This window comes from Somniosus microcephalus, unplaced genomic scaffold (assembly GCF_052327205.1).
Source record: "Somniosus microcephalus isolate GS21.2 unplaced genomic scaffold, FLI_Smic_1.0 scaffold71, whole genome shotgun sequence".
NCBI classification, from domain to species: Eukaryota; Metazoa; Chordata; class Chondrichthyes; order Squaliformes; family Somniosidae; genus Somniosus; species Somniosus microcephalus.
The window spans coordinates 762,959-776,605 of NW_028225258.1; the positions used below are offsets into that span (position 1 = coordinate 762,959).

The 13,647-nt window shown below is 47.0% G+C and overlaps 1 protein-coding gene across 1 annotated transcript in view; it reads right to left on the reverse strand.

Moving 5' to 3' along the window:
* The window catches only part of LOC147083150 (NACHT, LRR and PYD domains-containing protein 3-like), a 133,286-nt gene that overhangs the window by 54,471 nt on the left and 65,168 nt on the right, over positions 1-13,647 (reverse strand). Inside the window, exon 4 of the mRNA XM_085980236.1 lies at positions 8,559-8,654. Coding sequence (XP_085836362.1) covers positions 8,559-8,622 — 64 coding nt within the window. The 5' untranslated portion in view covers positions 8,623-8,654. The remainder of the gene's footprint in view (positions 1-8,558; positions 8,655-13,647) is intronic.

Consider the following 13,647-nt stretch of genomic DNA (forward strand, 5'->3'; position numbering starts at 1 on the left):
GTTCATAGAAACATAGAAGATAGGAGCAGGAGTAGGCCATTCGGCCCCTCGAGCCAGCTCCGCCATTTAATGAGATCATGGCTGATCCTCCAAATTGAGTACCCTGTCCCTGCTTTCGCCCCATAATAATCTGCCGCCTTGTTTTTGCCACCAAAGTGGATAACCTCACATTTATCCACATTATACTGCACCTGCCATGCTTCTGCCCAATCACCCAACCTGTCCAAATCAAACTAGAGTTTCTCGGCATCCTCCTCACAGCACACACGCCCACCCAGCTTTGTGTCGTCTGCAAACTTGGAGATATTACATCTAGTTCCCTCACCTAGATCATTAATATATACTGTGAATAGCTGGGGTCCGAGGACCGATCCCTGGGGTACCCCACTAGTCACTGCCTGCCACTCAGAAAAAGACCCGTTTATTCCAACTCTTTGCTTCCTGTCTGCCAACCAGTTCTCTATCCAAGACAGTACCTTACCCCCAATCCCATGTGCTTTAACTTTACACACTAATCTCTTATACGGGACCTTATCGAAAGCCTTCTGAAAGTCCAAATACATCACATCCACTGGTTCTCCCTTATCTATTCTACCAGTTACATCCTCAGAAAATTCCAGTATATTTGTCAAGCATGATGTACCTTTTGGAAATCCATGTTGACTTTGTCCGATCCTGTCACTGCTTTCCAAGTGCTCTGCTATTACATCTTTTATAATGGACTCTAGCATATTCCCCACTACCGATGTCAGGCTTACCGGTCTATAATTCCCCGTTTTCTCTCTGCCACCTTTTTTGAATAGTGGGGTTATATTAGCTACCCTCCAATCCATGGGAACTGTTCCTGAGTCTATAGAATTTTGGAAGATGACCAGCAATGCATTTACTATTTCTAGGGCCATTTCCTTAAGGACCCTAGGATGTAGATTATCAGGCCCTGGGGTTTTATCGGCCTTCAATCCCATCAATTTCCCGAACACCATTTCCCTACAAATACTGGTACGATAGCAAAATACTGCGGATGTTGGAAATCCGAAATAACAACAGAAAATGCTGGAAAAACTCAGGTCAGGCAACATCCGTGGACAGAAATTTAAGTTGACGTTTCGGGTCGAACCCTTCTTCAAAACTGGAAAGAAAAGATAGATCGGAGGCAGGGCTGCGATCGGACAAATGAATAAAAGAAACAAAAGAAGTAAAAAAGAGACAATAAAAGGTATTAGAAGCTAGACGAGATGGTAATAGGCTGAGATTGGGTGTAAAGTGTACTGGCAGGGCAAGAGATAGCTGCCAGGTGTGAGAGAGAAACAAAAAAAGGGGGAGGGGGGAAAAGGATTGGAAAAATTACAAGAAAAAATGAAATAGGGGCCGAGGTTATGATCTGAAATTGTTGAACTCGATATTGAGTCCGGAAGGCTGCAGAGTGCCTAATCGGAAGATGAGGTGCTGTTCCTCGAGTTTACGTTGAGCTTCCGTGGAACAATACAAGAGGCCAAGGACGGTGAGGTCCGAGTGGGAATGGAGTGGTGAATTAAAATGACAGGCGACCGGAAGCTCGGGGTCACCCTTACGGACTGAATGGAGGTGTTCCGCAAAGCGGTCACCCAATCTGCGTTTGGTCTCCAGTGCAGAGGAGACCGCATCGTGAGCAGCGAATAAAGTATACTAGATTGCAAGAAGTACAAGTAAATCGCTGTTTCACCTGGAAGGGGTGTTTGGGGCCCTGGACAGTGGGAAGGGGGGAGGTATAGGGGCAGGTGTTACATCTCCTCTGCTTGCACGGGAAGATGCCAGGCAAAGGGGAAGGGCTGTTTGGGGTGATAGAGGAGTGGACTGGGGTGTTTGACACTACCGTGATTGACACTGCCCTCGACCGTGTCAGTTCTATCTCCCACACTTCTGCCCTCACCCCTGCCCCTCCCTCCCGGAACCACGATAGGGTTCCCCTTGTCCTCACCAGCCTCCACATTCAACGGATCATCCTCCAGCATTTCCGCTACCTCCAAAGTGATCCCACCACCAAATGTATCTTCCTCTCCCCTCCCCTTTCAGCATTCCGCAGGGTCCGCTCCCTCCGAGACACCCTAGTCCACTCCTCTATCACCCCAAACAGCCCTTTCCCTTCGCCTGGCACCTTCCCGTGCAAGCGCAGGAGATGTAACACCTGCCCCTATACCTCCCCCCTTCCCACTGTCCAGGGCCCCAAACACCCCTTCCAGGTGAAACAGCGATTTACTTGTACTTCTCGCAATCTAGTATACTGTATTCGCTGCTCACGATGCGGTCTCCTCTACACTGGGGAGACCAAACGCAGATTGGGTGACCGCTTTGCGGAACACCTCCGTTCAGTCCGTAAGGGTGACCCCGAGCTTCCGGTCGCCTGTCATTTTAATTCACCGCTCCATTCCCACTCGGACCTCACCGTCCTTGGCCTCTTGTATTGTTCAACGTAAACTCGAGGAACAGCGCCGCATCTTCCGATTAGGCACTCTGCAGCCTTCCGGACTCAATATCGAGTTCAACAATTTCAGATCATAACCTCGGCCCCTATTTCATTTTTTCTTGTAATTTTTCCACTCCTTCCCCTCCCCCCCTTTCGATTTGTTTCTCTCTCACACCTGGCAGCTATCTCTTGCCCTGCCAGTACACTTTACACCCAATCTCAGCCTATTACCATCTCGTCTAGCTTCTAATACCTTTTATTGTCTCTTTTTTACTTCTTTTGTTTCTTTTATTCTTTTGTCTGATCGCAGCCCTGCCTCCGATCTATCTTTTCTTTCCAGTTTTGAAGAAGGGTTCGATCGAAACGTCAACTCAAATTTCTGTCCATGGATGTTGCCTGACCTGCTGAGTTTTTCCAGCATTTTTTGTTGATATTTCCCTACAAATACTGATTTCATTCAGTTCCTCCCTCTCATTAGACCCTATGTTCCCCGACATTTCTGGGAGGTTATTTGTGTCCTCCTTTGTGAAGACAGAACCAAATTATGTATTTCATAGGTCAGCCATTTCTTTGTTCCCCATTATAAATTCCTCTCATTCTGACTGCAAGGGACCTACGCTTTTCACCAATCTTTTTCTCTTCACATATCTATAGAAGCTTTTACAGTCAGTTTTCATGGTCCCTGCAAGCTTACTCTCATATTCTATTTTCCCCCTCTTAATTAAATCGCTCTGTCCACGTTTTGAATGAAGAATGAAGTAGTTGACTCAGACTAGGGTCCTGAATTTAAATAAAGGATGGTCTGAGGCGCGAGTTGGGTAGGATTGATTGGGGAATGTCACTCAAAGGGTTGATGGCGGATAGGCAATGGCAAACATTCAAAGACCTCATGGATGAACTACAGAATGTGCTCATCCCAGTTTGGCATGAAAATAAAACAAAAAAGGTGACTCAACCGTGGCTCACAAGGGAAATAAGGGATAGCATAAGATCCAAGGAGAGGACATATTAATTGGCCTGAAAAAGCAGTAAACTTGAGGATTGGGAGCAGTTTAGGATTCAACAAAGGAGGACAAAGGGATTAATTAAGAAGGGGACAATAGAATAGGAGTGTAAATTTGCAGGGAACATAAAAACTAACTGTAAAAGCTTTTATAGATGTGAAGAGAAAAAGACTGGTGAAGTCAAGCGTAGGTCCCCTGCAGTCAGAATCAGGGGAATTTATAATGGGGAACAAAGAAATGGCAGACCAATTAAATACATACTTTGGTTCTGTCTTCACAAAGGAGGACACAAATAACCTCCCAGATATGTCAGGGAACATAGGATCTGATGAAAGGGAGGAACTGAAAGAAATCAGTATTTGTCGGGAAATGGTGTTAGGGAAATTGAAGGCCGATAAATCCCTAGGGCCTGATGATCTACATCCTAGGGTACTTAAGGAAGTGGCCCTAGAAATAGTAGATGCATTGCTGGTCATCTTCCAACATTTGATGGAATCTGGAATGGTACCCATGGATTGGAGGGTAGCTAATGTTACCCCACTATTCAAAAAAGGTGGTAGAGAGAAAACGGGGAATTTCAGACCGGTAAGCCTGACATCGGTAGTGGGGAAAATGCTAGAGTCCATTATAAAAGATGCAACAGCAGAGCACTTGGAAAACAGTGACAGGATCGGACAAAGTAAGCATGGATTTACAAAAGGTAAATCGTGCTTGACTAATCTACTGGAATTTTTTTGAGGGTGTAACTGGTAAAATAGATAAGGGAGAACCAGTGGATGTGGTGTACTTGAACTTTCAGAAGGCTTTCGATAAGGTCCTGCATGAGAGATTGGCGTGTAAAGTTAAGGCACATGGGATTGGGGCAAGGTATTGACTTGGATAGAGAACTGGTTGGCAGACAGAAAGCGAAGAGTTGGAATAAACGGGTCTTTTTCCGAGTGGCAGGCAGTGACGAGTGGGGTACCGCAGGGATCGGTCCTTGGACCCCAGCTAGTCACAATATATATTAATGATCTAGACAAGGGAACTAGATGTAATATCTCCAAATTTGCAGACGGCACAAAGCTGGGTGGGCGTGTGTGCTGTGAGGAGGATGCCGAGAAACTCCAGGATGATTTGGACAGGTTGGTTGATAGGGCAGAAGCATGGCAGATGCAATGTAACGTTAATAAATGTGAGGTTATCCACTTTGGTGGCAAAAACAGGAAGGCAGATTATTATCTGAATGGCAATAGATTGGGAGAAGGGGAAGTGCAATGAGACCTGGGTGTCCTTGTGCACCAGTCGCTGAAGGTAAGTATGCAGGTGCAGCAGGCGGTTAAGAAGGCAAATGGTATGTTGGCCTTCATAGCAAAAGGGTTTGAGTACAGGAACAAGGATGTCTTGCTGCAGTTGTACAGGGCCTTGGTGAGACCGCACCTTGAGTATTGTGTGCAGTTTTGGTCGCCTTATCTGAGGAAGGATGTTCTTGCCATGGAAGGAGTTCTGCGAAGATTCACCAGGGTGATACCTGGGATGGCAGGATTGACGTATGAGGAGAGATTGGGTCGATTGGGCTTATACTCGCTGGAGTTTAGAAGAATGAGAGGGGATCTCATTGAAACTTATCAAATTCTGACAGGACTGGACAGACTAGATGCAGGAAGGATGTTCCCGATGGTCAGGGAGTCCAGAACCAGTGGTCACAGTCTAAGGGTAAGGGGTAGGCCATTTAGAACTGAGATGAGGAGGAATTTCTTCACCCAGAGAGTGGTGAACCTGTGGAATTCTCTACCACAGAAGGCAGTAGAGGCCAATTCATTAAATATATTCAAGAAGGAGTTGGATATATTTCTTAAGGCTAAAGGGATCAAGGGATATGGGGAGAAGGCAGGGACAGGGTACTGAATTTGGACGATCAGCCATGATCTCATCGAATGGCAGAGCAGGCTCAAGGGGCCGAATGGCCTACTCCTGCTCCTATCTTCTAGGTTTCTATGTTTGCCGAATCCTGAACTGCTCCCAATCCTCAGGTTTGCTGCTTTTTCTGGCCAATTTATATGTGCTCTCCTTGGATCTTATGCTATCCCTAATTTCCCTTGTTAGCCACGTTTGAGTCACCTTTATTGTTTATTTTTATGCCAAACCGGGATGAACAAATCCTGTTGTTCATCCATGCGATCTTTAAATGTTTGCCATTGCCTATCCACAGTCAACCCTTTGAGTAACGTTCCCCAATCCATCCTAGCCAACTCGCGCCTCATACCATCGTAGTTTCCTATTTAAATTTAGGACCCTAGGATCTGAGACAAATCCTTCACTCTCCATCTTAATGAAGCATTCTATCATATTATGATAGCTCCACCCCAAGGGGCCTCGCACAATAAGATTGCTAATTAATCCTCTCATTACATAATACCCAGTCTAAGATGGCCTGATCTCTCGTTGGTTCCTCGACACATTGTTCCAGGAAACCATCCCGTATACACTCCAGGAATTCCTCCTCCACAGTATTGTTACGAATTTGGTTAGCCTAATCTATATGTAGATTAAAGTCACTCATGATAACTGCTGTGCCCTTAATGCACGCATCTCTAATTTCCCACTTAATGCCATCCCCAACCTCAGCATTACTGTTTGGGGGTCTGTCTACAGCTTCCACTAACGTTTTCTGCCCCTTGGTATTTCTCAGCTCTACCCATACAGATTCCACATCATCAGAGCTAATATCCTTCCATATTATTGTGTTAGTCTCCTCTTTAACCAGCAATGCTACCCCACCTCCTTTTCTTTTTTGCCTGTATTTCCTGAATACTGAATACCCCTGGATGTTGAATTCCCAGCCTTGTCACCCTGGAGACATGTCCCCATAATCCCAATTATATCATATCCGTTTACATCTATTTGTGCAGCTAATTCATCCACCTTATTACGAATGCTCCTCGCATTAAGACACAAAGCCTTCAGGCTTGTTTTTTATAAACACTCTTCGACCTTTTAGAATTATTATTTACTGTGGCCATGTTTGATTTAAACCCTTGATTTCTCTGACTGCCACTTTTGTTTTTCTCCTTCCTGTCTTTTGCTTCTATCCTTGCTTCCCTTTCCTCTGTCTCCCTGCACAGTTTCCCCCACATATTCCAGGAGTTTGCTCACAACACAGTCCTCTCTCTATCTCATCTCCACTGCTCGATAGCCTGCAAAACCCACCACAATGTGCTATTCCCCTTCCTATTCCTTAGCTGTATACATATAGATTCTATCTCATCTCCACTGCTCGATAGCCTGCAAAACCCACCACACAATGTGCTATTCCCCTTCCTATTCCTTAGCTGTATACATATAGATTCTATCTTAAAATAACTCCAGGGTCACACAGAAACATAGAAGATAGGAGCAGGAGTAGGCCATTTGGCCCCTCGAGCCTGCTCCGCCATTCAATGAGATCATGGCTGATCATCCAAATTCAGTACCCTGTCCCTGCCTTCTCCCCATATCCCTTGATCCCTTTAGCCTCAAGAAATATATCCAACTCTTTCTTGAATATATTTAATGAACTGGCCTCCACCGCCCTCTGTGGCAGAGAATTCCACAGGTTCACCACTCTGGGTGAAGAAGTTCCTCCTCATCTAATTCCTAAATGGCTTACCCCTTATCCTTAAACTGTGACCCCTGGTTCTGGACTCCCCGGCCATCATAAACATCCTTCCTGCATCTAGTCTGTCCAGGCCTGACAGAATTTTATAGGTTTCAATGAGATCCCCTCTCAATCTTCTAAACTCCAGTGAGTATAAACCCAATCGACACAATCTCTCCTCATACGTCATTCCTGCCATCCCAGGTATCAGCCTGGTGAATCTTCGCTGCACTCCCTCCATGGCAAGAACGTCCTTCCTCAAGTAAGGTGACCAAAACTGCACACAATACTCAAGATGTGGTCTCACCAAGGCCCTGTACAACTGCAGCAAGACATCCTTGTTCTTGTACTCGAACCCTCTCGCTACGAAGGCCAACATACCATTTGCCTTCTTAACCGCCTGCTGCACCTGCATGCTTACCTTCAGCGACTGGTGCACAATAACACCCAGGTCTCTTTGCACTTCCCCTTCTCCAGCGCGACATAGAAATCTTTAGTAATACTGGCATCCGCAAATATATTTTCACTCTCCTCAAAATGTTATAATCAGGATCGTTTCGCTCCGAGTTCCGTTCAAACCCAAGTCCTGTCTCATAGTTAATCGATCACAGCACCCAGGAGGATAAAGGCAGAAGGTGAATGGGAACACCACCGGCTCCCATTTCCCCTGCAAGTCACACACCGACCTGACTTGGTCATATATCGCCGTTCGTCACCATCGCTGGGTCAACATCATGGAAATCCGTACCCAAGTGTTCCTGTTTCAACAGTTTGAGTCATTCTGCACTCTTCTTAAATCCGGATATTCCCCATCCTCCAGTCATATCAGCTGATACCCTCCCACTGCACCATTCACCCTCCCACTACACCATTCACCTTTTCTGTAAATCCATTGTTGTTGGTCGGTTCAGATCACGGCCGTCCTTTCCTCTCCGACTGAACTCACTCTAGTGCCCCAAGATCGTGAACCTTACCACCCAGCTCCAGCCCTGCAGCCGCACAATGACCAGCCTCATATTACCCTCCTTAAGCAGCCCAGTGCGAAACAATCCGGACATCAACAGCTTGAGGCCTGGTTTCGTAGTTTAATGCCCAAGTCTTAATAGTCCCTCTATAAACGTATTTCTGTCCAGTGTTATTGGTTCTGACCATGGCTATTTTCTGCTCCCCTTTGCTTCCCTGAGACGGTCCCATACGTTTCAGGATGTTCTTCCCTCTGGCACCAGGGAGGTAACTAATCATACCTGACCTGCTCAGGGCTACAGAAGAGTCTGTCCACCTTACAGTCCCCAATACCAGGTATCTATTGGACAGTTCCAGTACAGGGGCTTCCTCCACCTGTGACTGCGATGTCCCTCTAGATGGTCACTCACTCCCCTCTATTTACTCAGTCTCTGCCCTGTTCCCTCGACCTGAGAGAGCTGCAGGTTCAGGCAATAGATCTGGACCTTTTGTCGGGGCAGAAATTGTATTTTACAGAGTTTTGTGAGCCTACCTGTGTCCATTCTCTTTCGTGTTGAAGATGTTGGATCTTCTCCCCTGTTTGGACCTTCAGCCATGGTGGTGACAGGCGTTCCCAGGTTCTGATGCTCTGTAACAAATATAATACTAATGGAGGGTTCGAGGGAAATATTAAAATGAGAAAAAGAACGTTGCCTTGTTAAACATGATATCAAGTCCCTCCTCCCCCATCAGTACAGCAGCTGGTATCTCTGGGATCTCAGAAAACACCATCAATATACAACTGGTGAATGTGACTGCTGTTTTACAATCATAATTCTCCATTCGTGTGTGAGCCCGCGCACGTGCGGCCATTGAAACTATCAATCAGCAGCCTTTCCTTTCCCCACTTTGGAAATGTAAAAGCGATTCAGTTAATTCAGTACCAGTTTGAGACTTTGTAAAATTCAGCACGTTGCTGTTTCACTAACGCTGCCACTAGTGCAATAAACACACAAAAGCAACAGAGGGGCAGGGAGAATGTGTGAGAAATGATTAGTGGTAACATAATAGGGAACACTAACGCCTTTTATAAATATAAATAGTGAAAGAATAGTCCAAGGAAAGGTGGGGCCGATTAAGGACCAAAAAGGCAATCATCTTGTGGAAGCAGAGGACATGGCTAAGGTACTAAATTAACACTTTGCCTCCGTATTCACTAAAGGAGAGGATGCTGCCAATCGTACAGTAAAGGAGGAGGTGGTAGAGAAATTGGACAGGATATAAATCGATTAGGACGATGTACTAAAACGGTCGACAGGGCTCAAAGTAGAAATGTCACCCGCTCTGCCACAATCTTCCAATCCTTAGATATGGGAAAGGTGCCAGAGGACGGGAGGGCTGCAAACGTTACTTCCCTGTTCAAAAAGAGAGTGATGAACCAAATAACTACAGGCGACTCAGCTTAACATCGGTGTTGAGGAAACTCCTCGGGACAACATTTCCGAAACACAATTAACCGTCACTTGGAAGAACATGGGTTAATTAGTGACAGACAAAATGGATTTTATTTAAAGGCAAATCTAACCTGGCTGACTTGAATGAGCCAATGGATGAAATAGGAGGGTTGATGAAGGTAGTGCAGTTGATGTTCTGTTTCTGGACTTTCAGAAGGCCTTTGATAAAGTACCTCATAATAGACTGGTGAACAAAATTGGAGCCAATGATATTAAAGGAGCAGTAGCAGCGTGGATACTAAATTGGTGAAGGGACAGAAAACAGACAGTAGTTGTGAACCGATATTGTTCACACTGGAGGGAAGTTTACAGTGTCCCCAGGGGGCGGGATTAGGACCACTGCTCTTTGATTTATTTCAGTGACATGGACTTGGGTATACAGGGCATAGTTTAAAAGTTTGTCGATGACACGAATCTCGGAAAAGTCGTAAACCGTGAGGAGGACAGCAGAAGACTTCAGGAGGAAATAGAGACACTGGTGAAATGGGCAGACACATGGCAGGTGAAGTTTAATGCAGAGAAGTGTGAAATGCTGCATTTTGGAAGGAAGAATGAGGCGATGCAGTTTAAACCAACTGGTACAATTTAAAGGGTTGCAGGAACAGTAAAACTTGGGGGTATAGACACAGAAATCTTTGACGGTGGCAGGACAGGACGATAAGGCTTTTAGAAACGTATATGGGAGCATTGGCTTTATAAATAGAGGCACAGGAACATCGGAACAGGAGTAGGCCACTCATTCACTCCCAGCTTGTTCCTCCATTCAATTCGATCATGGCTGAGCTGTATCTTAACTCCATCTCCCCGCCTTGGTTCCATATCCCTAAATACCATTGGCTAACACAAATCTATCAATGGCAGTTTGTCATTTTCAATTGACCAAACCTCAACAGCTTCTTGAGGGCGAGTGTTCTAGATTTCCACTACACTGTGTCTGAAGAAATGCTTTGTAACATCACCCCTGAACGGCCTCGCTCTGCGGTTAAGGTTACGTGGACCCCTCGTTCTCTCTGCCCATCCACAGTTCCTAACTTCTAACATCACCCCTGAACGGCCTCGCTCTGCGGTTAAGGTTACGTGGACCCCTCGTTCTCTCTGCCCATCCACAGTTCCTAACTTCTAACATCACCCCTGAACGGCCTCGCTCTGCGGTTAAGGTTACGTGGACCCCTCGTTCTCTCTGCCCATCCACAGTTCCTAACTTCTAACATCACCCCTGAACGGCCTCGCTCTGCGGTTAAGGTTATGCCCCTTTTTCTGGACTAGTCCACCGAAAGACATAGTTTAACTCTCTGCCCTAACAATTCCGTTGATCATCTTAAACACCTCAATTAGTTCACCCCTTAACTTTGTATAATCAAGGGAATAAAAGCTTTGTCTGTGTAATCTATCCTCATACAGGAAACTTTCGTTTAACCGGAAGTCCGGAAAGCTCTCTCTACTGGCAAAATTCAGGAGCCGTTTCCTATAAGTTTTTTTACTTCTCGTTGCTTTTTTTTCCCCCCAGTCAGGCTCTGCAAGGTCTGTAGCTAAGCAACAGCTTCAGCTGGAGACGCTTTTAAGCTGCAGCCGACTGTTTTGAAGCTGTTGCTAAGCAACAGGGTTTGTTGATTCACACGGAGCTGAAAAGCTCGATGTTTTAACATTAGTGCTGGTTTATAAGGCAGTTTTGAGGGGACGGCACCAACTCGGTCCCGTCAGTGCCGGATACCAGACAGTTTCCAGTAATTTAAAGCTTTTAGCCCCGGGATCGTTCTGGTGAATCGGAGCTGCACCACCTCCAAAGCCAAGATATTGTTGCCGAGGTGCGGTTCTCTAAATGGGTCTAACCCGAGCTCTGTACAGCTGGAACAGAACTTCTACCCCTTTGTAATCCAGCCCGCGAGATAAAGCCCAACATTCCATTAGACTTTTGCTTATTTTTGGTCCCTATCCACTAGCTTCTAGTGATTTCTGTACCCGGACCCCTCGTTCTCTCTGCCCATCCACAGTTCCTAATTTCTAACCATTTAGAACATTCTCTGATCGATCCTTTTTAGGTCCAACGTGAATGAGCTCATTGTGTTCTGAAGTGAGGGGAGTGCGACAAACTTGCTCAATCCACTCCAGGAGGGTGGGTTCTCCAGCGTTCTGAATGTTATTTAATATTGGTGTCACGAGTCTAACACCCTGGAACGTCTATGTGGACAGTGTCAAGATGTAATGAGAGTGGGAGGAGGCTCCCGTGGAGTATAAACACAGCATAGACCACTTGAGCCGAATGGACTGTTTCTCTGCTGCAGTTTCGATGTAAATCTAATCTGCCCCGAACTGTCACAAACTCCAATCTCTGACGGTGACCATGGTGTGTAACCCTTCCTTGTCCATCATTCACCTTCCCACAGCATTCGATATAGTCTCATCTGGCATCCTTTTCCATGTCATGGCCTCCATTGTCCATCCCATAAAACTGATCCTTGTGTGCTTCCTGTCCTAGCTCCCTGATCGCAGATCGCAAATCTCCAGCAATGGGTTAACTTTTGTCTTTCTATCCACACCTATATTGTTGGCCAATATTGAACCGATGCTGCTTCTGGTGCATAGTAACCGATTACTGTAGCGCCGGAGGCAGATTGGATTGTTTCAATATCTGCTTCTTGGGATTTGCCGGGGCATTGAAATCTCGGTGCAGAGATCGCCTCATCAGGCACCTCCATTGACTAGGCGAGGCTGCATCATAGACCCATAAAATGATACAGCACTGAAGGTCATCCAGCCCATCAGGCACCTCCATTGACTGGGCGAGGCTACATCATAGACCCATAATATGATACAGCACAGAAGGTCATCCAGCCCATCAGGCACCTCCATTGACTGGGCGAGGCTACATCATAGACCCATAATATGATACAGCACATGTAGTGTATGTATCCGTCTACCTTTAAGAGAACTATTTTAGGTGTGGCACTACTTTGTTGGCTTCTGTATACTGTAATACCGACGGTGACCACACTAGTATATAAGTGCTGTGTCAGGATTTATTTGGCAGATTCGCCCTGACCTTCGAATAGTAAAGTCCTGTTTTAAGTTACTCTGGTAGTCTGTGTATTAATTAACTAAACAACCCACAGACTTTACAGTGGCGACGAGTCCGATCGTACCCTGCGGCAACAATACTTCCGAAACAGTTAACGAGCGTCGAGAAGAGGCAACCGCCCTCGTCGTTCTGCTGGGAGAAAACTCGAGGCTGCAGAACTAGAAAGGAAGAAGAAGTTAGAGACAAAGACTTCCATCAGCAACAGGCACTGACTGTCCCTTCTGCCACGGTGAGGAGTGAGCCGATCAGCACGAGAAGCAAGGCGGCCACGGTGACTGTGAGTAAGGGAAAGTAAAAAGAATAACCGGAGGATAAGGGCGGTGCACTCGACCACGGTCGAGGGGGAAAGGAGCCGGACAGAAGTCGGGTCCAGAGGCGCCGAGACTGGGGCAGCGTGGAGCAAGGAAGCCGCGGTACAGACAGGCTGGGGGACGCAACGGCATCGTGAGACAGCTAGACCGCGACCGGCGAAAAAGGCCGGGCAGCGACCGAAGCCACGAAGCGCTGCGACCGGGAGCGTAGGCGCGGGAAGAGATAAACTCAGCCGCAGCCGGGGAGGGAAGCACCGGACTGCGAGAGGGCTGGGAGGCGCGATTGGGAGCCGAGTGAGCGGGAGAGGCAGAGCCGACCAAGGGGGAACTGAGCGAGAGCCAGTCCAGCGGCTGAAACTGTTCTCCGTCAACGGGGTGTACCCAGCGCCGGTAGAGCCGAGCGAGCGGGAGAGAGACAGAGCCCGAGCAAGGGGAACCGAGCGAGAGCCAGCCCAGCGGCTGAAACTGTTCGCCGTCAACGGGGTGTACCCAGCGCCGGTTGCCCTACCGAGAAAAGGGAAAGCACTGAAGCCGACGCGCAGGCTGTGAACCTGAAAGCCAGCGGCCGTCGCCCGTGGGGAAAGTGTACCCCTCCCACTAGGGAAGAAACGCGGGAAGCCGCCATTAGGCGGGGAAGAAGACAGAAGCGGGAAACCGCCATTGAAGTGGGCGGGGAGAGAAGATAAGCGCGGGAAACCGCCATTTTCGCAGGAACCGCCATCTTGGAAAAAAAAAAGAAAA